The 27,775-nt window shown below is 37.0% G+C and overlaps 1 protein-coding gene across 8 annotated transcripts in view; it reads left to right on the top strand.

Moving 5' to 3' along the window:
• The window catches only part of phactr4b (phosphatase and actin regulator 4b), a 45,764-nt gene that overhangs the window by 6,352 nt on the left and 11,637 nt on the right, over nt 1–27,775 (top strand). For 4 of the 8 annotated variants that reach the window (XM_039679724.2, XM_089117818.1, XM_039679725.2 and 1 more), the window contains exons 2-7: nt 5,130–5,229; nt 5,641–5,685; nt 21,210–21,380; nt 21,773–21,853; nt 23,913–24,362; nt 26,561–26,965. In XM_039679724.2, coding sequence (XP_039535658.2) covers nt 5,673–5,685; nt 21,210–21,380; nt 21,773–21,853; nt 23,913–24,362; nt 26,561–26,965 — 1,120 coding nt within the window. In that variant the 5' untranslated portion in view covers nt 5,130–5,229; nt 5,641–5,672. Of the gene's footprint in view, nt 1–5,129; nt 5,230–5,640; nt 5,686–10,719; nt 11,020–18,640; nt 19,284–21,209; nt 21,381–21,772; nt 21,854–23,912; nt 24,363–26,560; nt 26,966–27,775 lie in introns of those variants that run through there. The other 4 variants (XM_039679722.2, XM_039679727.2, XM_039679723.2 and 1 more) reach the window with 4 other exon arrangements.

The following is a 27,775-nucleotide window of genomic DNA, read 5'->3' as shown; positions in this document are numbered from 1 at the left end:
CTGACTAGTCGATTTTAAAGATATGTAGTTTTGCACTGCCCTACTTGAAAACCAAATGAAGAGTTTGTTTGGATGTTTTGTTTCTGGCTTAATAGTATTTTTGTTCAGAGCATGGAATGGCCTTGGTGTTCACACAGAGACGCGTAGATTCAATAGTGTGAACATCTGTTGTATTTCTCCTCCAGATTTTTTCTGCTCTGAATTTGATGATAAGAAACACTCACCGTTAGTGACGTGCAAAACTAAATGAAATGACCTTGCAAAGACATTCTTCCAACGTATTTCCTTCTAAATCTAATTTTATTTTGCTTTTATATCATTTATGGGGCAGCAGCACCCAAAGAGTTTGGTACAACACTTATTTGCTGAGGAGTTAAGCACCCAAAGAAGAAATAGACCAGTTACATCATTTTTTTCACACTTCATGTCCCAAGGGTGTGTGTGTGTGTGTGTGTCTGTGTGTGTCTGTGTGTCAGGGATTAGCATGTGTTGGGTATTACAAAGTGTCAGGTTGGTAAGGTGACACTCACTTTGCATCTGGGACTATGACAACATGCACATTCTCTGTTCTCGTATTATTGTGGCTTTTATAAATTCAGGTCATATTCACATTCATCTTGCAAACACTACAAATGTATATTTTGCATGCATACACCTTTTAAGGAAGTTCCCCGGACATTGTTCCAGTTTACAGTATCTGGTCCAGGGGTGTGAGAACGGATTTATCTGACACACACACATCTGCTCCCCGTTAAGGCACTGAAGTGTCTGTCTCCAAATGAGTCTTTGCTCTTTTGCCCATCTAGCACATATTCCTAAGCCATTCCCCATCAGAATGAAGCCACAGCAGCAGCATTTTTCAAATTGAATGCGAGTAGTGTGTGAAATAGCAGACGATATGCAATGAGAGTATTTTGCTACATGCCTCGTTACAATTGAATGTTTAATACAGTGAGTTTAATTCACACTCACTTAAAGGCTCTTTTATATTACACTGTTGTCTGAATTATGTAATATTTTATATTATGTAATATGTTGTAATGCCTAAATGTAGATAAAACATTTTAGTATTATTAATTTTTTTACAGAAGTGTGTACATATATATATATATATACAGTGTATATATATATATATATACCACAAGAGGTGTGTATGTGTGTGTGTGTATATATATATATATATATACCACAAGAGCAAGACATTCCCCTCAATATATATACACTTTATATACACTAGTGTATATATGTGTCTTGCTCTTGTGGTGTTGAGAATTCAATTGAATAGACGCAGTTAATATAGATGGGCTTGGAAACCTAAAAGACCAGCTAGTATGTTGCAGTGGCTACACTACGATTACATTGGAGGATTGATTATTTGATGTATGCATATAGCTTTGCTCGATATTACCCTGTAGTTTTGATACCGCAGTCACAACATCCTTTCTAAACAAGAATAAGGTGACTTAAAGTTTCTTCAGACAATACTTGTCGAGAATGAATGACGTGTACAGTGTCTGTTCAAGGGAAATAACGCGAAAGGAATCAATTCGGTGTCCAAGCACTGTCTGAAACAATCTGTCTTAACAGCGATCTGTTCTTCTGCCCCTAATCACCAAGTTAAGTGGTCTAAATGTATTTGTGTATTGTCTGTGGAAGGCGTATGACCATTAAATGTGCGTCTGATCATTGAATTCGGTCCGAGTGCAATGATACGATGTCTTCCTGCAGGCCCCTATGTATTTTCATACCTCCGCACACCCTGCACGCGCAGACATCACACGTCATCAAGGTTGTAGACAGACAGTCACCAAGCGCCAAAAACAAACAGCAGCCACCTTTTACAGTTCCTCCTGAACCAAAACAATTATATTATCCTGCATTCACGCCATAACCACTGCAATTTGAAAGAGAATGAAACCCATTACGTTATACTCTGAGCGGTTCATGACTCGAATGTATTAGTTTCAATGGCAATACTATCAACCAAGGTTCATACAAGTCAGTGCTTTTTAAGGTGTTTGCTCATTATTATTGTAGACACATTTGTTGACTGTTAGCTGCATTTACATGCAGGATTGAAGTGGGTGCTAGCAAACCAAAACAATTACTAGCGTTCATTTTGATCATGGCTTTTCTTGAAACCGAAGATGATGTGTGTGTGGAGAAATTGGTGGTTTGTTGTTGCCTGTGCTCCTGTTGGTTTTTGATTTGACAGTTGGTAAAATTGAATCGCAATGGTTATCATTAATCGGCAGTCAGTGAACATGTGAAACTGCCATTAAAATCTTTAGACTTTAGTATAGAATCAGATGAATCTCTTAGGATTCTCAAAATTTGTCTCGATGACCAAACTGTGGCCATAATTGTAGAGTGTGAACCCAGCTTTAGATTTATGAAGATCAATTTTGATATTGTTAGATTTTTTTTCACAGGAATGAATTGGAGAGCATGTCGCACAGTATTAGTATTCCAGCTGCCACGTCACTGCATCGTCGCAGCAGTATACCATGTTGTTCTCAATGAGATTTGCATAAGGGGCAGCGTGGGCTCCCTGCAGACAAGCTTTTTATGGTGGGCACATTCACAACAATACAATCAATATACTTTTTGAGACAAATGGAATATATTTTTATTTCTCATCCTAAAAGAACAGTTAAGTGAACACTAGCTTTATATTCAAGGGTGATATAATGTTTTTTTTTTTTTTTTTTTAAACCACAATTGTCTATCAACTTCTTTATAAAACTTAAATTACCAAAACAAAAGCGGGCACTGTAAGACTCTCTTTTGCATGTTCTATTTATTTTTACTTACTTTTCTTTTTTTTTTTTTAGTTAGTCTAATTTGTGCTTTAGATTTGATCATACAGCCCTCAAGGAAGTCGCAAACCAAATGGGTTTTAGGATTATTTTGGTGTCTGAAACCTCAAAAATGTGAGGCTGCATGGGGATAATGATCATTGCTGAAGCAGGCTGCCTAACTCTAGCAATGCCTGTCTCATGTTTACTGCATTCCTGCCTGCATTTGCATTAAGCTTTGTATCTTTAGAAACCCAGTTATATTTTTGAATGGTCATGGTTTATTCCCTTATTTTCCCCTGAGATGGGAGAAATAAGGATTTAAGTGTATTACTTCCTGCTTATCGTGACGTAAAAATTGTCATTTTGCGTCACAATAAGCAGGAAGTCATATTTCATTAAAATCTTTTAGACTACAAACATTAGCTCATTATTATTCCAGGGTGTGGGACTCACTCACCCTACAGGCCTATTGAGAATGAGGAGTTGACGTCATTTTACAGTGCCCCTCCCCTTTCCGCCATGTTGGTAGGATTCCCACGACAAAACAGTATTGATTATGTGTGTTTTTAGCTCGGTAGTAGAGGAGTTTCTTGCAATACCGCACTGTTTTACCATGCCTGGAAGTAACTGCTGCGTTAAAAACCGATAAAAACCCTGGTAACCGATAGCGTCACCTACCATCATGGCCGAACGGCTCAGACCCCGCCCAAATAGGCACGTGACTCCTCATTCTCAATAGAGAGCCTAAGTCCCTCCCCTTCCGGTCGACCACCATGGGACCTTTTTTTGGAAAAATATTGTATGGTAATCAATGGCTAGAGACAGCAAATATTTTGATCTCCTTTGAATTGTGCCCTGAATTATGATGTTTGTCAATTTAAAATATGCATTTTCAAGTAAAGAAAGTCACAGTTTGATGTAAAACCGTTGAGGTATAAGACTGTGAAAATACGTAATTTCAAAGACTACAAACCCCAAAGGCGCACATTTTCTCTTAATTCCTTTACTTGAAGCCTCGCTAATAAATTGTTTGTTGACTATTTAATATGTGCAGCTTTACAACATACTATCTGGAAGTAAATGAGTCATTGCCTGAATGTACAGTCCGAACCTGCTTTTTGGGGGTGTTGTCGGAGTGTTGACAAGGCCATATGGGTGTTGATGGTGCCCCCATAGTTAGTGCCCTACATAGACTGCATATTCTCCATGTGGGAAAAGTGGTTCTGGAGTCGGTGTAGTAAAAGCTTTACATTAAGCTTTGACTTAAATGAAAACATAACATTGCTGCCTTTGATCAAGTACAAATCTAACTTAAATGTAAATGGACTTTGGTTACTTTGGAAGCTATTTCCATGAATAAAAAAATAGTAATTGTGAATTTAATCTCAAAAATCACACTTTTCCTCCCTGTTAAAAGAAAAACAACAGACAAAAGGCAGATTGGGAGATATACAATAGGAATTGAGTGAAAAACAGTCTGAAATTTGAGGAAAAAATATACAATTAATTACCCTTTTTATGTTCAGTAATACGCAGGTACCACATAAGGGGGAAAAACATAAAGGTGCAGTCTGGCACACATTCTTACTATATGATCCACTTTCAATAAAGATTAATGTTGCAATGGGTGAAATGCTCATTTAATGTACGTTTTCAACTTCAGGCTCAGCTGATGGTCAAATGCTGTGATACTGCTGTCCGTCTGAATTCAGTTAAATCGATCAATGCCCCTGGAGATATTCATTAGCATTTCTATCTCTAGCTCTCTCTCCTCCATTCATCCATCCTCCACTTCTACTGACAGTCCATTACAGTCTGACGTGCCCTGTCTGTTTTGTGTATTCATCTGTTAGACGCACTCATTTTATTTGCCTGTTATCTATCCTTTCCATCAGCGCCTTTCAGATAATTGCCTGTCTTCCATTTGCGGTCATTCCTTCTGCTCTTTTCTAAAGCTTGTCTGTGCTATTTTAAATGAAACCATTAGTTTTGTCCCAAAAATTGTGCAGCCTGGAGGTGTGACACCTGCTTTTTAAAATTGTTTGTTGAAGTTCTTGGCTCCTTAATGGTGTGAGACTTGCGACTAATCAGTGTAGGAAGTAGGAACCGCCGAATCTCCTTCTTTTTTTTTTTAAAGACTACACTTGAAGTAAAATAACAAGCATCATTCGTAGCATATGAAGCGAATATGATGAGAGTACTTGAGGATAGCACACTTTACTGATCGCTCTGTTGAACCTGTGATCACAGCGAGTGAGGATTAGAGATGTTTGTTCTCAGCTGACCTCCGATCAAGTGAGTTACACATTTTATACATCTATATTACAGGAAACCCCTTGAGATGAGCGAATGCACCCTGTCTGCTGTTCTGAACCCTTGATATAGATGAACAGAGGACCACGGACGACCACCAATGACCTTCACCACTGTACGTCTGCACATTTATTCTGAGTAAATTCTGTTTTGAAGCTCCCATTTGGTGATTTCAAGAAAGATCTGCATCCTTTAATGGACCTAAGAAGGAAAAACATTTTATTGTAAATAATTGTTTCTATTATAGTTTTTTATATTGTGGTGGTGTATTTTTTTTGTTTTATAATTTTTTGTCTCTAGTCTAAACGTGAAATATAGTTGGAACAGTGAATTCCGATTTTGCCAAGGGTAAAGGAGTTTGAATTGCATTATGCTTAAGAAATTGACTATAATGCACAGCCTCTTGTGGCTTATTCCTTTATTAAATCTTTTTGATGTCATTCTATGATCTATAATTAGTAATGAGTGGCTCTATAAAAGACGGACCTGCTTATGTAATTATCTGTTTGTTTTGCTTTAATTACAGGATCCATTTATCGTTCTGTCTCAGATTCTGTAATGGAAAATCGAGGTGAGTATTTATTGCCTTGCTTTGCTTTTTCTTGATACTAATGATGCTGAATTATTAAGAAGAAACTGTTTCATTTGTGGATGCGGTTGATTAAGGTCTAGAATTATCTCGTTTTGGTGCGTTCTAACAGTGTTTATTGTCAAAACCACAGTTTCTACACAATTTAGGATGCAGCCATTGTAGACAAACATTTGTTATTTGTCTGAGAGCAGTTTAATGAAGAACAACCGTATTTGATTAAGATGGGATTCTTACGCTGGCAAAGAGCCATGTGTCGTTCCCTAAGGAAGGTCATGAAGGCAGTTCCTACCTTGAACAGATTCGTAGAGCTTGTTTTCCAGGTCATGTCAGGTTCTGGGACTAGGCAGAACCAGCAAGCTGATTCTCTTCTCTCTCTGTTCTCTCATTCTCGCTCTTTGGAGATGTGCCCAGTGTAGGTGCTTTAACTGGGACAGATAGAAGCAGGGCTTTAGTTCAATCCTCTGAGTCATTTTTTTTTTCCTGTGTAGATGCATGCGTGTTCTTATTGTGGGCTGATCTTGGAATAGTGGCAAAGATAACAGATGAGTTGTGAGATGAATAGGTCAGAGTTCTTTTGTGATTGTAATCTAGCCAACTTGGATGGATGTACAAATTTTATGTAACACGTTGAAACCATGTGGCACACAGCTATTTTTGCTTGCCTCTTCCTTTGCTTATTTTATAGGTTTTGTTCCTTTTGTTGCATCATTGCAGTTTTTCCATTTTCATAGGTCCTGCACCCCAAGCAGAAAGCATTGTTTGTTCTTGGTTCATCATTACTTCATCAAAGCCTCAACGTTTCATCGTTTGAAAGATGTATTGATGCCTGATTTTACATCATGTTCTCATCTGTAAACTGGGGTTTAAATCAACTGGTCGATTTTGCTGGTAGTCAATGCGTTGGGTCTGTCAACTAATCACGTCACGTTGCACTTCTTTTATATATGTTAGTCAGCAAGATTTGGTTAATGTTTTATTGTTGTGATGGCAAAGCTGAATTTTCAGCATCATTACTCTGGTCTTCAGTGTCACATGATCCTTCAGAAATCATCTGAATAATTTTTTTTTGTAACACTTTTGATTAAAAAAACACAGTTGGAGAGTTTTGGATAAGTTCACCTAGAAATTAAAATTTTATTATCATTTTCTCACCCTCGTATCATTCATAAACAGCTTGCATTTCCATTTCCAGTTGGGCTCCAAACATTTGTCACATCGTGTTATACAAAGAAAGAAAGTCAGTCAAACAGTTTTAAAACAACACGAGGATGAGTCGGTGACAAAATTTACAATTTAAATTTTTGTGTGAGCTATACCTTTCAGTAACCATGCTAAACTATAAACAATAAACTAGCTGGTAGGGCTGTCATATTACCAACATTCAGTATTCTGTACCACAACCAGAAAAATTGTGTGGTTTTCAGTATTTATTTCAGTACCAGAGAAAAATATTTTTTTTTCCTCAGCCATTCATCAAGGTATCAGTTGTCAATTCAGAAACTTTACAGTGTACCAAGCAGTATGAAAAACTAAACTAAACTTGTGATCAGATGAATGTGGATGGCTAATAAACAAAAAGCAAGATAAGAGACCTCCCTTATAATCACTAAGATTGTGAATCTCTAAAGTGCAAGCTCACAGGACTTATTGGTTATAATGGAAGGATTCGCAAGTCGGTGGCTCGCGTTGAACAAAACAAAACCTTGTGCATTTTCAGTGGTGTTAAGTGGATTCTGACTTACTTGGTGCACCTCTGAAAGGCCATTGCCTTTGCACGCTCAACTGATTGTGATTGGCTACAATGGTCAACTCCTGAAAAACAGAGAGTGCTCAAACACCAACGAGAGCATTTGAAAGCAGCGTCTTTGAGCTGGTAACAAATATACCTGGTACTCTTGACTACAGGTACTACACAAAGGCTGGTACAGTCAAGCCCGCTTTTTTTGTAAAGACTGGTTCTGATTTTACAGGTACGTTTAAAAACTCTAGATGCTGTGTTGCTGATTTTATTTGGTCGACAGTTTAAGTGAAGTTTTCATCCTTGATATTATTCCTTAATTATTAAACAAAGTTCATTCTAATGAATGTGGAGAGTACAGATACTGATAAGTTTTTTCTATATGCTTGTGTCTAAAGGCCTGGTTTACTTTCTGTCAATTATGGGTGAAGTCAACTAAATATATACATATACAGCATTTTTTTGCTGGTGTTCATTTGTGAATTAATGAAGGTTCAGTAATGTACACCTGATCTCTTGAATTAAACAGCGCAGTCAAATTTGTTAATTTAAAATTCTTGTAAAATATAATACATCAATAGTCCTATATAAAGCATTTAACAACACTTTACAATAAGGTTAATTAGTTAACATTAGTTAACTACATTAGTTAGCATGAACTAATGATGAACAGCACTTATACAGCATTTATTAATCTTTGTAAACATTAATTTCAATATTTACTAATACTTTATTAAAATCTTGTTAACATTAGTTAATGTGCTGTAAACTAACATTAACAAACAATGAACAGCTTTATTTTTATTAACTAACATCAACAAAGATTAACAAATACTGTTACAAATGTATTGCTCATGGTTAGTTCATGTTAGTTAATACATTAACTAATGTTAACTTATGAACCTTATTGTAAAGTGTTACCATTTTGTTTCTTTTTTGCACTGTATGACTTAACAATATTTTGTCTGCCTTGTACCATGCCATTGCCTGAAATAAATAAATAAAAAACTTAAAAAATTTAAAAAAAATTAAAATAAATGTCCTCCTAAGATTTGAAAGGAAATTAGGTCAAATCTAATGAATCATTATATTATCTTTTGCGATCCATCTGGCTGTGTTTGAACACAAGAACTTGTCCTCAGGCTGCATGATTATCATCACACATGGTCATGCATGGTGACCAAATTTCTGGAGCATTCTTGATCACAGGGAGGATGTGGTCCATGACTGAGGTTTCTCATCTAAATGAAGATTTTACACATCAATTCAGTTCAGGGGTTTGGGACAGAATCGCTGTGTTATACACTGTGGAATGAGAAGTAACGTCTGGCTGTAGAAAAAGGGATAAGGAGTGCGATCTGCTATACTCAAGTTACACAGCTACACACTTCCACATTCCCGTTCTCTGCTAATGTACTCTGCTGGATAAAATTGCATTCTTGGAATTCCTTTGGATGAAGTTTTGTTGACGTGTATTACCCTCTGCTCCATGCAGAGGGCAGGAGTCCGGATCCGCTGTTCACTGAGTGTATACTAATAGTTAAAGAGAGGGTTTGTTTAGGAAAAAGACTTCAGTATCAATCTTAAAGGGACAATTCACCCAAAAATAAATTGTAATTGTTTACTCCCACAAAGGAAAGTCAGTCAGACAGGTCTGGAATGGGAACACAAAATAGAAATGCTGAAGACTGCTCTCCTCGCTCTTTTCCATGCAATTGCCTTGAATAGAGTGTAGCTTTCAAGCTTCGCAAAGGACACAAAAGTATTATAAATGTAGTTTATGTAACTTGTCCACAATATTCCTAGTCTAAAATTTACACTAGCATTCAAAAATGTTGGGGTCAGTATAGATTACATAAACATCTTTACTGAATTAAAATTCTGTTGCAAAAGTGTTGTTCTTACAAAAGTCAAATCTTGAGCACCGTGAATAAGAATGATTTGAGAAAGATCATGTGACACTGAGGAATTCCAGATTTGCCATCACATAAATAAAAATATTTCAAAGGGTTTGTTTACCCAAAAATAAAAGTTCTATCATACTCACCCTCATGTCGTTCTAAACTTGTAAGACTTTTGTTCATTTTTGGAACACAAATTAAGATATTTGTAATAAAATCTGAGCAATTTCTGTCCCTCTATTGACCGCTACGCAAGTACTACTACTGAACAAAGAGTTCATAAAGAGATTGTAAAACTAATCCATAAGAATTGAGTGTTTTAGTCCAATTTCTCTGAAGAGACATGATCACTTTATACTATGAATATTTTTATTCAGAGCTTTTAATTAGGCTTTTATTCACATATAAACATCCATCAACTCACACATCAGTTACGAAGGTTCATTCTCATGTGTTACACAGCATGTTTGAGCTTCACTTCAAGCATGTATATGGTAGCTTCTGACTATCTTCACTGATCAATGTTTATATGTGAATAAAAAGCCTAAATTCAATCTGTTCATCATGTAAAGGAATTGTGTATCTTCCACTCATATTGATTAGCTTTACAACCTCTTTATAAACGTTTTAAAGCGGTCAATTGAGGGACTGAAATTGTTTAGATTTTATTTGTGTTCCGAAGATGAACAAAACTTTTAACGGATTTGGAACAACCTCGTGTTGAGTAAATGATGACAAATTTCATTTTCGGGTGAACTTGCCCTTTAATAGAAATGAGTTATAAATCATAATATTTCAATTCATAATTTTAGGTGTTTTCGTAAAGATTTCAAACATACTAGATGCCATAACATTGCTCTGGTGTCAATCATCGCAATTTCAGAAGCGAGTCATGTTCAGTACACACGCACACTACTGATACTTTCTAGTGTGAATGTGGCCAATGAAAGTTGTCCAAGTCATTTGTGTACTGTCATTTTCTTTGTAATGACAGTAAAATTTCACCTTTCATTTAAAATATTGACTAACGTAATGTGTTAAGAGTGTTTTTTATGATCATTCTGATGTCAGTTCCTCTTTCTTTTGTATTCTCCATAACCACAAAGTCAAATGTCTGCCCAGCTGATACCATCTCGCCCTTCATTGGCATAACTTCCCTTTAATCCCTTGCTCTCTTTTTCTTTGCTTTTCATTAGAACTCATACGCAAGCGCACACACACTCACATTGCACTTTGACCTCTGCTTTAAGGAATGATAGGCATCCGTTGGCGTCTACGCTGATCTGCTTTGCTAGCTCCTTTATGAAGTGGAGGGAGAGATATTGGAGTGAGAGAGGGAGAGGGGGTGGAGAGAGTTGCAGAAGGAGGGCTGAAGGACACTGGAAGAAAAGAAAGGTAGTTGGCATGAGATCCACTCGAAGAAAAGAGAAGAGCTTGGAAATATTGTGGGTTGGAAAGTGGAAAGAAACCTGAGAGCGACAATCGATGACAGGAAACAAGTCCTTTGAAACTAAAAAAGGAGAGGCAAAAGACTTTGGGTATCCTGAATTGCTGCTGCTGTTCACTGGGTTGCACCTGGACAGGAGCTGCAAACAGAGGCCCTTACAGGGGGCTGGAGCATGGGACAGACGTTCCCTCTAGAGACTGCACCTCAAAACTCCTGTGCACACTTGGGTGAGTCAAGAAAACGCTTCAAAAATCAGCATTTTAGGACACTTTAGGACACTTTTTTAACTTTAGACAAGAAGGCACTTCCAAGTAGCCAAATTAATCATGCTGTCTTCTAAGGTAATTTGTAGCCGAAAGAGAAGGTGGCATCAAATGTAGGCAGTCCTTAATGAAGAATGCAACCGCAGAATGCACTACGACAAGGAGAATAAAAAAAAAAAAAGAATAAATAAAACTCCCAAGATGGCGTTGGAGTTGAAGCAATGATAAATGTTGATTTATAAATTCTTATTGTCATTCAATATTGAAATATATAATTTAAATGAATTGGTATGTTTTAGAGTATTTCATTTAAGATATTATTTATATAATGTTTAATAATATTTTATTTGATTATTTTACTCAATTTTTGTATCAGCTACTTATCCACTATTTCCTGTGAATGTGCAAGACTTTGAATTCATTAGCCGGTATAGGTAAATAACTAAAGGAATAACAAAGTGTATTAAACTTTAAAACTATTATTATTATGATTAAAATAATAAATTCAGATAATATTATAGCATAAACCTAAACCCAAAAACTTCAAACAGCATAACGTATTTGTACAGCTAAAATAATTGGAAGCGACTGACACCTGAAGAAATGCACATTCAAAATGTGAAAATAAGGTGGATATTTATATTTGTTAGAATATCTTGCTTTTATCTTAACATGCTAATGACAAACATTGAAATATCTGAGGTTCCAAAACAGTTAAACAACTGTCTTGGAAAGCAGCAGCCAATGTTGGCAGTAAGCACTGAGGCAGCTCACTAGGTTTTAGAAGCGTTAAGCTCTGCAAGCATTACCTCGGCTTGACTTCCTCACAACAGGAACTGGTTATGACTCAGCAGTTGGGAAGAAACCGTTACCGGTTTGACAAACCATATTAAGATGTAAAATTATTAGTATTAACATATTTAAATTATTATTATTATTATTATTATTATTAATATTTTATTTGATTACCACAATTTAAAAAATCTCATGGTAAATACCATACAGCATTAAACTCACCATGAAATCAAAATTAACAGTTCTTATTTTTTATAGAATTTTGCAGTATTTATTATAGAAATGTATCCATGCACATCATTACAAAAAAAAAGTATGATTCTTGACAACCTGTTACTCACATGAGATCACAATGTAAAAAAAAATGTAAGGCGGGACCAAAACACAACGACCCATTACATTTTTTTTTTTTATTGTCTGTCTGAGAAGCCATATCACTTGAATATAGGCCTACATCAATAGGGAAGACGTTCACAACATCTGTTTATAGATGTAGGCAATTTTTGGAGCGGCTAGCAATAGCGAGTTACTTTAGAAAGCCTCGTTCAAAAGACATGAACGTGTACAGCAGACTTTGCAAAGCGTCCCGAGATGAGGGATGGTGTTATACTACGTGTCTCAAAGCACATAATATTACAATATAATAAAAAGAACACTGACCTGTACCATCTGACTGCTAGAAATTCATTTTGGCGGTGATAGTGTTGCCATTGCAATGCATAAATTCGAATCACGATTCACAAACCTCTCCGAGTATAACATCACAGGTTTCCATCTCTTCCACATTACAGTAGTTACGGTGTCAACGCAGCATAAGCTCAATATTGGTTCAGGGGGAACTGTAAAAGGTGGCTGCTGTTTTGGTTGCTGATGGTGCTCGGTGACTAATGGCATGAAACACGCTGATGACGTGATTTCTAAATGAGCAGGGTGGATTGAGGTCTGAAATGCAATGATTGGATGAACATTTTATGGTGCTATGCCTTCCACAGATTATATATATATATATATATATATACACACACACACACACACACACACACTCACTCACTCACTCACTCTCACCTAAAGGATTATTTGGAACACCATACTGATACTGTTTGACCCCCTTTCACCTTCAGAACTGTCTTAATTCTATGTGGCATTGATTCAACAAGGTGCTGAACGTATTCTTTAGAAATGTTGGCCCATGTTGATTGGATAGCATCTTTGCAGTTGATGGAGATTTGTGGGATGCTCATCCAGGGCAAGAAGCTCCCGTTCCAACACATCCCAAAGATGCTCTATTGAGTTGAGATTGGGTGACTGTAGGGGCCATTACAGTGAAGTTATTGTCATGTTCAAGAAACCTTTTTGAAATGATTCGAACTTTGTGACCTGGTGCATTATACAGTTGGAAGTAGCCATCAGAGGATGGGAACTTGGTGGCCATAAAGGGATGGACATGCTCTGGGTAGGCCGTGGCATTTAAACGATTGGCACTTGGCACCAAGGGGCCTAAAGTGTGCCAAGAAAACATCCCACACAACATCACACCACCACCACCAGCCTGCACAGTGATACCAAGGCATGATGGATCCATGTTCTCATTCTGTTTACGCCAAATTCTGACTCTACCATCTGAATGTTTCAACAGAAGACAAGACTCATCAGTACCCCATCCATGTAGCCCATCCGCCTCAAGGTTGTGTGTGTTGTGGCTTCACAAATGCTTTGCTGCATACCTCGGTTGTAACGAGTGGTTATTTCAGTCAAAGTTGCTCTTCTATTAGCTTGAATCAGTCGGCCCATTCTCCTCTGACCTCTAGCATCAACAAAGCATTTTCGCCCACAGGACTGCCACATACATGATGTTTTTCCCTTTTTACTCCATTCTTTGTAAACCCTAGAAATGTTTGTGAGTGAAAATCCCAGTAACTGAGCAGATTATGAAACACTCAGACCGGCCCGTCTGGCACCAACAACCATGCCATGCTCAAGATTGCTTAAATCACCTTTCTTTACAATTTCTTTCCATTCTGACATTCAGTTTGGAGTTCATGAGAAATTGAACAGGTGTTTCAAATTCTGACTTGGTTACTTTTATTCAACTAGCAAGTTTTTTCTTGATTCGAAATTGACACATCTCCTAAAAGATAATAAGATGATGTACAAGAGGCATCATTGTGGAAAAAATCTTTTATTTACATTTGAACAAAACGTGACATGTCTTTATTGGATTAATTGGCTATTACAGCAATCAAACACTTGCTATTATTGCTGACCAGCTTTTTGCATGTTTCCACTGGTACTTTTGCCCATTCATCTTTAGCGATGAGCTCCAACTCTTTCAGGTTGGAGGGTCTCCTTGTCATTATCCATATATACTGTACACATACATTAAGACAACTTAAAGGGTTGATGACTGTTGGAAACCAAATAGTTGATTAACCCCATTGACTTCCATAGTATTTTTTTTTCATACTATGGCAGTCAATGGGTCCAATGGGTAACTATATTTTTCAAAATATCTTCTTTTGTGTTCAACACAACAAATAAATTCATACAGGTTTGGAACAACTTGAGGTTGAGTAAATAACAGAATTTTTGGGTGAACTATCACTTTAAATTAGTGTTTGCTAACAGGATGTGAGGAGACAGCATAACAAAAAATGTTTCTGGAACAGATCGCTTTCTTTAATGCTGACTTTAGGCACAGTTAGCAATAATCTCACATTCTTTATTTGTGGTGAAAAGCCTGAAGTCTGAATCACGATGATCTTCATACTGTTTCCCCCAGTGCAGGGTGTGAGACCGACAGTGATGACAAACAAGGAGACAAAGCGCAGCTGACATTCGGTTACTGCACAGAGGAAGCAATCAAGTCTTTAATGTTCCTCAGCCAAACAGCACGGCTAGGTTCCATGTCACAACACAGGCGTTTGTTTCTTTCGGGGAATCCGCTTCACTGTTGCCTCTGCTGACACTGTATTTGTTTCCAGTGGTATTTTCCTTGCAGCAAAATGTCAATTCGCTGTAAGCAACTGAAACCTGTTACCCCTACAACAATGTGTCCAATTGGAGCTTAACCTCAGACAAATAGGGATGGGTCAAAATGTTGTCCAAAAACTATTTTATCTAGGTGTAGATAAAATGAATTACATTATTTATATTATTTAAAAAAATGAATGTATATAATAATATAAATGCATATTTTTGTATATTAATATTATAAAAAATATATATATTAAATGTATATATTAAAGCTAGGGTATACAATTTCAAAGATTGTTCATTATTAATATCCTCATTTATATGCTGGTTATGATTATATAGTACAATCCTAACAATATGAATGGAAAAAAAAGAATGAAAAAATTTCATTCAGTCTATTGGCTGTACAGCTGCAGAGAACTTGACCAATGTAACCTGTCTGGCTGGACAGCTTACATTGGTCAACTGCTCTCATCCAATCACCAGCTCCACTTGAAACTTTGTCTGGCGCTCACATCTCCAACCGCACCTGACCCTCCTCCGCGCAGCAGCAGCAGGTCTGTGTCGCTCGCCTGTCTCGCTCGTCTGTCTGTCTCGCTCGTCTGTCTGTCTGTCTGGCTCGTCTGTCTGGCTCGTCTGTCTGTCTGACTCGTCTGTCAGTCTGTCTGTCTGGCTCGTCTGTCTGTCTGGCTCGCTCGTCTGTCTGTCTGTCTGGCTCGTCTGTCTGTCTGGCTCGCTCGTCTGTCTGTCTGGCTCGCTCGTCTGTCTGTCTGTCTGGCTCGCTCGTCTGTCTGTTTATCTCGCTCGTCTGTCTCTTTATCTCGCTCGTCTGTCTCGCTCGTCTGTCTGTCTGGCTCGCTAATTATATTTCTTGAAGTGCTTGAATATTTTTCAGTATGCCTATAGCGGGTTTCTGTTCGAGCCGATCAGAATTTGAACAAGATGCGCTGTGTGCTGCTATAACAATTACTCAAAACCTTAGCAGAACATTCCATGTGTTGCTAGTCTTGCGTTGACGTGAACTCAAACGTGACATAGCTCACGGATCAGGTAGCACAGAGGGGAGGGGTGTGTGTGGGGGGGCGGGATGAGTTTTTTTAAAACTTCCCTACTGTCTCAGGCTTTCTGGACTGATTTTGAACATCGTATACCATAGCTTTAAACAGTTATGAGTATATATTTGTTTAATTTTTAAAAACATAACAGATTTTTTTTTTAAATAAATATATATTATATAACACATTGAGTAAAACCCTTCTCGAAAATGTATGATATTTTCTATTAATGCCCACAACTGCAGCCATATATTCATTCAATCTTCTTTGGCCAAAGCATTGTCTTATGTGGTGATTTGAGGTTTAACTTTTTTAAAACACATCTTGAGACCCCTGCATATTCTGTTCCTTTGTTGCACACATACTGTATGTTTTTGAACTTCTCATGTAAAAGCCCCCTTAAGAAATCAGTTCTTCTAACAGCTAAATAGTGGTTTAGGCAGCCCACTGACCAGTGATTTATTTTTATTTTTTTTGTCTTTTCTAATATGCGTTTTTGGATTATTTAAAGCACAGCTTTGAGAACAATATATTGAAGACAAGGCTGTCTGAAATGAGAGCCTGTAGCTATTTGTGCATATAAAGCAATGAATAAGGGGGTGGTGTGTAGTGGCAGGGCAGTGATTGACTCTTCATGCTTTCTCCCTGCGGAGACAGACTGTTACATAATGAAACAAGCTGCTCGAGGCTGAATTCCGGCCTTATTTCCGACAACTGCCTACACAATCCTACTCATTTGGTTAGCATATACACCTCCGTACTCAGGCTCTGGAGTTGCATGTACATGCACATTAGTCGACTAGTCGGTGAGTTGCCTGAATGACAAGTCAACTAATCAGTCTCAAGGACCTGTATCTGGTGCATCTGCCTCGATCGGTTAGGTTTTCCTCAAGCTGCTTCGGGGCTGACTAGAACAGTGAGAGGAAGCTTTTGGAAGAAGGCCCCCAGCAGGGTGGTAGTCAACATCATAATCATCCAGATGTGCAGGCAGATTCATTTTGCGTCAAGGTCTGGATGTTGTCCCGAATGGGTCACTTTCTTCTTTGTCCATATTGGCTCGTTATTGCTCTCAGTCCGGCTCGAAGGACCACTTTTGTAGCTGAGGCATACAACTACTATAATAATACGCTGATTGAGGCGGCCAAATATGGACGGGATTCCGGTCAGTACAGTCATCTGGATTAGTTATTCATTGGCAATGAAGTCTGTATTAATGGTCTGAAAGAGCAATGAAGAAATATAATGACAATTGTATTCTGAGAATCATTTACACACTGACGTGGTAGTCAAACAAATACAATAAACACAAAATAAACATGATGTAACATTGTACCATGATATATTACTAATATAAACACGCGACAAATTACGGCCACGACGGCGCTCTAAAAGCAACAAAAATAACTTTTGAACGATCACGGGACATCAGCACATACATATAGTCAGTGTAGCAAACGACTTCTGTTTCTAAGACAGGCTTTCGTACACATCTCAATTAGTGTTGTCAAATCGATTAACTGCAAATAATCATCACATATGTTAACATAAGTGTGTGTGTATTAAAGTATATCGACAGCACTAATCAAAATGAATTTATTTATTTATTTATTTTTACCTGTTTTTTACCTGTTTTTTTAGGATAGCAAAAAAATTTCTGCACCACTTTTTTTTAAAAATGAATAAATGTTTTTATTTCATATTGTCTATTTGAATGTTGTCAGGCCTTTTTTATTTGGTTTTCAGATTTATTGTTTTATTTGTATTTTAGTAGAGATTTTAATAGAAATGGAACAGTAGTACTGTAGGAAATTATGTAAATGATCACAAAAATGCACTACCATTTAAGTTTTTGGAGTCATTTTTTTTTTTTTTTTACTTTTATTCAGTAACGATGCACTAAATTGATCCAGTGACCGTAAAATGTTTACATTACAAAAAGTGTATTTCAAAAAAATGCTGTTCTTTTGTACTCTAATCCTTAAAAAAGATAATGGTTTCCACAAAAATATTAGGCAGCCCAACAGTTTTCAACTGGTGCTCAAAAGATAATTCGTATTATCAAATCAGCATGTTCTCTAATGATTTCTGAAGGGTCATGTGACACTACAGAGTACAGACTCGAGTAATGATGCTGAAAATTCAGCTTTGCCGTAAATAGTGGCAAAATTTATAGTAGTTAACATTTGAAGTGGATCAAAAAACTTCATCGAAGTTGTCCTAGGACAAAAATGGATATTGTTGTAAATCATCTATAACTTTGATGAAAGGTTTTGATCCAGTTCAAATGTTGAATACTTTATATTAAAAAAACAGTTCATTTAAATTGTAATGATATTTCACAATATATATATTTCCTGTATCTTTGATTAAATGTAGCCTTGGAGAGCATAAGAGTCTAAGAGACTTGAATATAAAAGTCTTACCAACTTTTGACAAATACTTTTGAATTAGTTTAAGTACAAATTTACAGATGCAAGAATTACAGATGCACTCTATCCATATATGATTGTTTCAGCAGCCTGTCTAATAGAGTAAACTGCACATCAGTAACTAAATATATGTCATGTTTGTTTTCTCTGCAGTTTTCTGTTTTCCTGTTTCACACTGTTTTGGACCGTGGTAGGGGGTCGTTTTCGGTTCTTTTTCGCCCTCCCCGTTTCAGGATCAGGGTGGAGTGCCGTTTCCTCCCTCTGTTTCCCAGGCCTCGCCCCCCTCTGTTTTCCAAGGCAATCTGAATCTCTCCCTGACATTAATGCACAGCCTTAGTTTGCAAGGATCATTCTTTAAACAACACCTCACTCACATCTTTTGTGTTTTGTATCATTTGGAATCATTTTGTACCTGTCTTCCGGATCTGTTTCCTACTGTTTCACTTATCTTGCCGCTATTAGTGATGGTCTGATCCATTAAGGGCTAATGACTTGACTCAAGCTGCTCAAGCTCAAGTTTAAGGCAGCTGGATATCTGCGTAGCACAATTCTCTGTTTTCTCACCGGTTGTGCGTCATTCGCTGATTGTCTTTCCAAAGGCTGGGGCTTCTGTCCGGCTGTGCTTTTAGGATATGATCATGGATGTAGTGTGTTTGTGTTTCTTAGCTTTTTTCCGGATGGTATTCCCTGTTTGTTGGACATTAGGAGTCCATATTCTGACTTTTACACTCCTTGTGTACTCATGTACACATTTTGAGTTATGAGGCTGCCTGTTCCTCAGACAGTGTCTTCCATCTAAACTGTCCGATATATGGTCATGTTCAGTCACATTGTGCTCTAGGACTGTAACTTTTTCATTTGTTCTCCTACTTCAACATTTTCACTTTTTTTATTTGGAGAAAACAAACAGGACAGAAAGTGGACGCTTCTATGGCTTGCTGCTTTCAAACAAGTTACCATGGCAGCTGGAGTCCAGGTAGAATGATACATTTACACTCTGAAATGTAGTAATGGGGGACTTAATAGTGTTTTAATTATTAAGGAGCAGTTTGGACATGTTTTCCGAGCCCCGTGAGTCTTTATTTTGTCTGTTTCAGCTTCTTTGCTCTAATGTGTTTTTCTCCCTGTTGATTTTGTGTTTTTAGAGAAAGATTATTGCCTACTAGGGCTGTCGAAATGAACACGTTAACTTTGTGATACATATATTTTTTAAGTTTAATGCTTTAAAAATGTAATTGCCTGAAAAAACACTTAATGCCTAAAATAGTAAAAACTATTTTACTATATATGGGGGTTTTTGTGAAATTTACTGTTTCCATTGGGCGTATTTTCAGTTCGCAATTACAATTTACGCTGAACTGGTTTTAAGTTCACTTAAATTAAAAGTTGTTATATTTTTAAAGCCTATTAAAAGTTGATACCTTTGAATTATACTGTACTGTAATGTTGAATGTCTATAATTAATGGAAAGAATTTAGAACCAAATCAGTTTAATAAAGACATCAGTAGCAGTACAGTGGAATTGGCCTTCATTTATATGCTTAGTAAAAAGATGCCATTAAACAAATGTTTAAATAATGTCATCTTTATCTTGTTTCTTAACTATTTTGGAGATTCAATGTGAAAGTACTACAGTCTAATACATATATATATATATATATATATATATATATATATATATATATATATATATATAAAAAAACTTTTGTTAGGTGTAATTAATAGCGATTATTTAAAGAAAAATGCGATTCATTCGTCTTTTTCCCGATTGACAGTGCTAGTGTCTTTTTTTAAAAATTTTTGTAATGCATGAATTTGACTGGATACTGAAATAAAAACATCCTAATTTTTCATGCCCGTGAAAGTCAATTGAAAATATTTTTGTAAAAAGTATTATAATTTTTGAAAGTTCATGAAACTTTCTGTAGCAAATAATTTACTCTAAAAATGTTATTCTCTCTCCCTCTTACCAAGGCTGCATTTATTTGATAAAAACAGTAATATTGTGAATTATTATTATTATAATTATTACAATTTAAAATAGTTTGAATATATTTGAAAATGTAATTAATTCCTTTGATGACAATATAATTTTCAGCATCCCTATTCTTACAAAAAAATTTGTACTGACCCCAAACCTCTTTCGTAAAGTATACTAAAAGTCACTAAGCCGATCAAAAAACTAAAAGTCAAGCCGATAATATAATCTCTAAATGGAAGAATATTGACCTTTTTAAATGAACCTGGACCGGTATCTTACTGTATGGGATGCACAGCTTCATCTGCGCACAAAAGAGAGTACAGTGAGGCCCATCCCCATCAACCGGAAAGTTCAAAGCCACTTTCAGCACCCATTTAAATGGGCCAAAGATGTGAGATTGTGAGTCTCTTGGCAGTGCTGGACCTAAGAGGAATGTGAGTGTGTAACATGGGGAAGCTGTGGCCTCTGGCCAGCTCACCATGCTGAGATGTGAGTGTGATTCAGGATGGGGATCAGCTCGTCTTCTCACGAGAGCCGCCAGAAAACACTCTGCGTTGGGGTCTAAAACAATAGTGAGTCTCTGGAGGCTCAGCAGTTTAGTATGTTTTGATATTGAGGTTGGAGAAGGGTTGTGGTGTCGAGTTTTTCATGCATGAATGAGACACTCTCTGGATCTACTGCACAGGACACAGCTGCATATATGGGACAGTATGTTTGTCATTTTTCGTGTGATGGCACAATATTAAAATTCACCCTTATGTGGCACGCTATATATAATCTGCTTATGTAAACAAACACTCAGCACAACAGAAAGTTTGAGTTACATAAACCATCTGACCTAACGCCTCTTGTTGCCATTGAGATACAGTACCCTGTGTTTGACGGCCCAGTCAAAGCGTCATTTCTTTGTCTCTTCTCCAGATGATGAAGGTGACTACCAGCACAGCACCATGGGGAGCGAAGAGGGCACGGCAGGGGACGACACCCCTCCTCCCAAGCGCAAAGGCAAGTTCTCTTCCCTGGGTAAGATCTTCAAACCCTGGAAGTGGAGGAAGAAGAAAAGCAGCGAGAAGTTTAAGGAAACTTCAGAAGGTTCGTCCTTTGTTCTTTTCTCTTGATGTTCGTGTTGGGAAATATGTTTCCTTTCCTTGACTTGTATTTTTCTTAAATAACACCCTACTGTTTGTGAATGTTTTCTTTCCTTTGCTGATATGAATGTTGTTTTCTCAGATGTTTTGAACAATAACTAGATTATTCAAAATCCTTTGCCCAGTGATTTCGTAACTGGTTTTGCTTGAGGACTTGTTACCTGACATGAAATGTTGACCCAACATTGTACTAAAAATATTTAACATACAATAAATGTCCAGTAATTCAAACTTTGCTGGGGATGCATTAATCTGTGGTTCAAAACCATGGAGTTATATACAACTGTGTGCAGTTGTGAGTTTAGCTTTTATATTGTGTTTTTCTCCCCCCCACAGTTTTGGAAAGAAAGATGTCGATGAGGAGGCCAAGACAGGAACTGATCGAGCAAGGAGTGCTGAAGGAGCTTTCTGACAATGGTAGGAGAGAAAAGTGTGTGTGTGTGTGTGTGTGTGTGTGTGCATTTTGTTTAAGTATGCAGAAAGATTACTGTTAGGGTTAAGGTTAGGTTACAATACACACGTTTAAAATGTGTAGATTTTGTTGTTGTTTTCCCGCCACACCCAAAATCCCTCATAAATATGCATCAGAATCAGTTGACACATCGTTTTGACCAAAACAAACAATTTTGTCCATAATATTTTTGGCTGTCATTTCATGTTAAGCTGTAATTTTTGGCCAAGTCATACAATTACATATTCCATTAAATACTATTTATCACTATCTACTTGTCTATTTTAGATTCATAAAATGTTGGCTACTGTATGAAATTAGTCTTAGTTAGCAAAGAGTTGGCTGTTTTATTCCAAAATTATTCAGCGAAATACTTAATCTGAAAAAGATGGAAAAGACATTGGTTCAGGGAAAAAGGACTAAAATGGCTTGATTCTTCTGTGAGGAATGTATATGACTGCATATATGGGATATAACTGGGACTCAGAAGGAAAATAAACATTGTGAATGATTTCCCCCCTCATTTACAGATGTGTGTATCCATTGGTGCTGAATCACAGTTCTGTGCCTCAAAGCTATTTTGATAGATGTACTATACTACTTTAATTTCTGTGTCTCTCTTTTCACATCAGAAAAAGACAGACAGCTCAGTGAGGTTGTATGTCATCTCAGCCCCACATAATGTGGCAGCAGTCAGGGGAGCTGAGATAAATTCAACAGTTTTCAAGTCAGAACAAGGGTGTAAATTTCAATTTGATACTTTTTTTTATCTTCATATTTTTGGAAGGAAATGACATGCAGTTTTTCTTAAGACAAGAAAGTGGAGCAAATTGTGCCCAGCAGCAAAAAGCTTTGAAAGTCATGCACTGTGAAGCGGCTGCTTTTGGAGGCCTATTTATTTGAAAGCTGCTTGCGTAACCTTTGAGAGATGTGTGAGGAGACGCAGCCTTTGCTTCAGAGCTAGTCGTAGCTACACGCTTGTGTCACACTTCAGACGCAAGCCACATTAGTCTCTAACCTGATGCAAACCTGATCTTTTTTTAAAATAAAAATGCAAATCCTTTTGAATTTTGCAAGGCTGCTACTTCCAGGGAAACACATATTTGTTCAATGAATACTGTACTAAAAGGTGAAACGTGTGCCGTCTCTGTCTGTGCACCTCCTTTTTGTTTGTGTGTGTGTATTTAGAATTGTTAATTGAGCTATAAGGTATGATTCTCAACTCAAGTTGCCTTTTTTCTTGTGGAAACTGCATGGTAAAAATATTCATAAGTAATGAGATCAAAACCTGGATGACTTTCTTTCCTCCATGGAACATAGATGTTAGGAAGTGAATGGTGATCTGGGGCTTTTAAACTCCAAAAAGTACCATAAAAGCACCATAACAGAAGTCCATACGTCTTTTGTACTATATTCCAAGTGTTAAAACATACAATACAGACAAATGTATTGTGTGTTATTCACATGAATTTTCCCTATAGCTCTTAAATCTAATTTGTGCGATTTGAATATGCATATACTCACTTTTTGCACATTGCAATTGGTCACGAGACACACAAACCAGTGTCTCATGGCATCAGAGACACAACAGAGAAGAAACATATGAGTAACACTTTAACAGTGTTTTTAAGAGCTTTACAGTAAAGATGGTTTCATCAATTAACTAAAGTTTTTAACAAAAAACTTATTGTCAAATATTTTGAACTAATTGGAACCATCTATCCTGACAAATTTGCATTATCTTCATTCCATTTTAGTCCAGAATAAGTCGTAATGTTCCTCATGTTTTACTAGGTTGCATGCGACATTGCTAATAACATCTGTAACGCAAGACAAAACGAAAATCTGTTTTTGTGTCATGAAGGTGTGGCAAAATTGCTTTGCGCTAGCTATAGATAATCTCACTTTAACATTGATTATGGCAAGAGTAAAACTGTTGACCTGCCTTTTATGATATTAATCCAGTTACTTGCCTTATGTAGTTATGTTTTCATTTTCAAAAAAATTATATTTCTTTGTTAACAGAATCAAGTGAGGCCCATGGCCACAAGACGCACTATGTGAAGAATGGTCACACTCTGCCTGTAGGAGTTGGTGGAGGTCTGGGGCTAGAGCAGGTTCACTCGCCCTCTGAATCTGAATTCAGAGTTAACCCCGTCTGGCTGCCGCAGCATGACGACCGCAGAGGTCGTGCCCCCTCTGATGGCGATCATCGCGGAGCATTGGGCCCCCGGGCCTCCAATCAAGACGAAGGCAGGAGAAGTGGTTGGTCTGTCGGGACGGAGGACTGGAAATCTAATCTGGCCTGGCAGGGAGATGATATCCGACGTGGAGGAAGACTTCAGGCTGAAATGGACAAGAGGCCTGGGCTAATGAAAGCCCCATCCGAGGATGGGCGCAGGACTCGCCCCGAATCTGACTGGAAGCCAACTCTTCCTCGTCACTCGTCTGTCGAAGAGGGAAGGGGAAGACAAGGTTTGTAGCATCAATTCTTTTCATGTTTCTCTAGTTCCCTTTCTACCTTCCTCTCCTTTGTTCTCCACACTTCCGCCATCACTGCATCACCCTCTGTTGGGCCAACTGGGGTGAGACAAGAGTCTGTGTTCCCATGGGTTCTGCTCCAGCTAAGGTTCTTATTTAGGAACTGAGTACAGCTAAGCTGAATTCTCCTGTTCTTTCCTAATTAATAAACCACAGTCACCTCAATCCTCATCAAAGCGAACATTATCATTTGTGACCCGTGCTGGCAAATTGAGTCGGAATATGCACAGGCTAGTTCAAGGTTTTCACAAAAATTCGTTTATTAAGCCATCATCCAGTAAACCAAATAGCAATACATAAAACATCTAAAAGGATCTTCAATTGAACGTTTTCTGAGAAGGAGTACCTTTCCTGAGTGGCATTTTTCTCTGCTCCCTTCTTGACGACTGGCTGAAGTTTGGGATCGTTTTAAAGTGCAGCATTTCAACTTTGTGAATATTCATAGCGAATTCTTGATGCCAAGAGTCTGAACCAATGAAATGTGATTTTTAATTTCATGCTGATGTCAACAAAACTATCTTACTCAAGCTGACAGATCCGAAGAGTGCGCCTCAGACACTGCGCGATGCAGATATACACTCTTGGAGAGTTATCACAAAAAACATTATAATAATCTATTCTTTTTAATAGAGAATGGAGAAAATAATACTAACTAATTTTTGAAAATGTCCTTATTGTGACTCATTTTTCCAACATGGTTCACAATTAGTCCCAAAACCATTCCTTTGTGGACAGATCTGTCTCTCCACCAGGACTGATGAGACACTTTTTTTAAATTTAGATTTAATGTAAAGCAACATTCATGTATGTAACTTATAAAATAATTATAGAAATGATTTTTAGCTTTCTGATGATATTCAACGTGCAGTTTGATATGTATGTATTTTTTCTCTATTGTCTTAAATGTTGTCTTTTGAATCGATTCACTGAAGCAGTTCTACTGTGAATTTTTAACTTAACCCTCTGGGGTCTTGGGTCCTTGAGTTGTTTTGACATGCTGTGACATTTGTGTTTTTTTCAGTTGCACATAAACATATTAATGGCACATGTGAAATTACACGCTATTTAGCTATTTCACAAACAAGGCTACCATAATATGTGAGCAACATGTATGTACATATTTGTATTTTTGAGAGAATATTGTTTATGCGTGGTTATTGAAAAAGCTAAAAATGAAAGTTTCTGAAATAAGGCTACAAAACACATACTAAATATGCATCCACAAGACTTTGGACTATTGGATGTTGTGGCCTAGAGTTTTTTTCTTCAAAATTATCTGAAAATCATCCAGCCTTTTCATTCACATAACACAATAGATTCTTTTAAATTTAAAAAATATATTTTTTTTTTTTGCCAAGGCAATATGCGTGGAGGGGTGAATGGCCCAGCCCCATCAATGAATAATTAAGCTGTTCTCACCTGAGAAGACAAAAGACCTGCATAATAATGAGCCTTTCATTCAGGTGTCTCTGAATGAGGAAGAAGGGATGAGGAAGAAAACAAGGATAAAGAGGAAGAAAACTAAATATATAAATATTAGGGCTGTCAAATGATTAATCGTGATTAATCGCATCCAAAATAAAAGGTTTTGTTTACATAATATATGTGGGTGCACTGTGTATAATTATATATATATATAGACTGTGTATATATAAATACACACATGCTTGTATATATTTAAGAAATATATTCTTGTATATACTGTATATAGATTTATATAACATTTATAGTGTATATATATAACTAATATTTTTTTTCTTAAATATACTTCCATGTGTTTGTATTTATATATATATTTATATGGAGAGTTCAGATGCAAAAGTCTCTAAATGCCATTTGAAATTTTCTTCTAAAATGACCATTTTTATCAAGCTTGTATATTTAAGTTCAGTAATTTCACTTACATGACAATTAATAGGTAATCTTCATTGCCATTTAAGTGAAATTACTGAACTTAAATATACAAGCTTGATAAAAATGATCATTTTAGAAGAAAATTTCAAATGGCACTTAGAGGCTTTTGCATCTGAACTCTTCATATATATATATATATATATACAAAATAATTATACACAGTGCATCCACATATATTATGAATATTACATAACTGAATATTATTTTTTCCCTTACAGAGTCTGACAGCAGTCAATACGTTCCTAACTCAGAGCTTCTGAGGGACACATTGCGAGAGCCTCTGCCACCCAAGCAATCTGTCATGCCCCCCAAGTGGCTTATGACCTCCGCCCCAGAACCTGGTGTTGACAGCTTGCCCCGCACCCCTGTCCACAACCCCGCAACTGGTTTCTCCTCTTCCTCTGCCTCCTCCAACTCCTCCTCCTCTTCCTCAGCTGTTAGCACAGCTGGAAAACCTCTACGAAATGTCTCCTCAGCCGGTGCCAACACACAGGTTTCCAGTGGCGCTCACCTCACCATCTCCTCGGCAGCTTCTATGGGCACTGTCCCAACTCAGCCCACCAAACAGCCCCCCCTCCCTCCACCCAAGCCAATCAACCGTAGCAACAACCCTGCCATGTTGGGTGAGTGGTCATAAACATGTCATGCGAGATATAACATGACCCCTATTAAAGTCTGTGAAATTACTAGTCACAATTCATTTGCTTCCTCCGGAAAGCTCTTTGATAAAGCCCTCATAATCTTCTCTATGGGTGTAGATTTGGGTATGGATAATAGGGGCATGTATCTACAAAAGTTAAGAGACTTTAATATAAATAATCCCTACCGATATTTTTAACAATCACAGTAATGATTTACTTGACCTTTATAAATGAAATTACCAGTTACTAGAATAACTGTATAAAATGTTTTTAACATTTACAGCGCATTTACTGTGCTGCAAACCACCACAGATGACTCATTTTTAAACATTTTAAAATGTATGTATTTTATAAGCTATTTTGTTAATACATGTTATATAGTACTCATATTTATGTTGTCTATTTATTTATTCATAATATAGTGTTTATATTTTGTATAATATTTTAGTGCTTCTAAACAGGAACAAACTAATCTGCTGTGGAAACATTTGTTTGGTTATTTTACATGGCCAAGAGTACTGTGTCATTGTTTTAGGCAAACGTGTAATGCCATTAATGAGGAAATTAATAAATTGCTCTGTGAGGGAAGTAGAAACAGCTTATTAAAATGGGAATTCAGCATTAGTTATTTCTGTCAGTGTGTGTAACTGTATCTGTATAATTTGACAGATTTTAAAATATCCCTATCAATATTTAAAGAAAATCTACTGAATTTGCTCACAGGCATCACACTGCAGCATCTCCTATACAGAAAGGACTGATGCTCATATGTTTGTGTTGGAGCATTTTTAC

This window comes from Pimephales promelas, chromosome 12 (genome assembly GCF_988280905.1).
Source record: "Pimephales promelas chromosome 12, fPimPro1.hap1.1, whole genome shotgun sequence".
Taxonomy (NCBI): Eukaryota; Metazoa; Chordata; class Actinopteri; order Cypriniformes; family Leuciscidae; genus Pimephales; species Pimephales promelas.
This window is presented reverse-complemented; position numbering and strand designations above follow the sequence as displayed.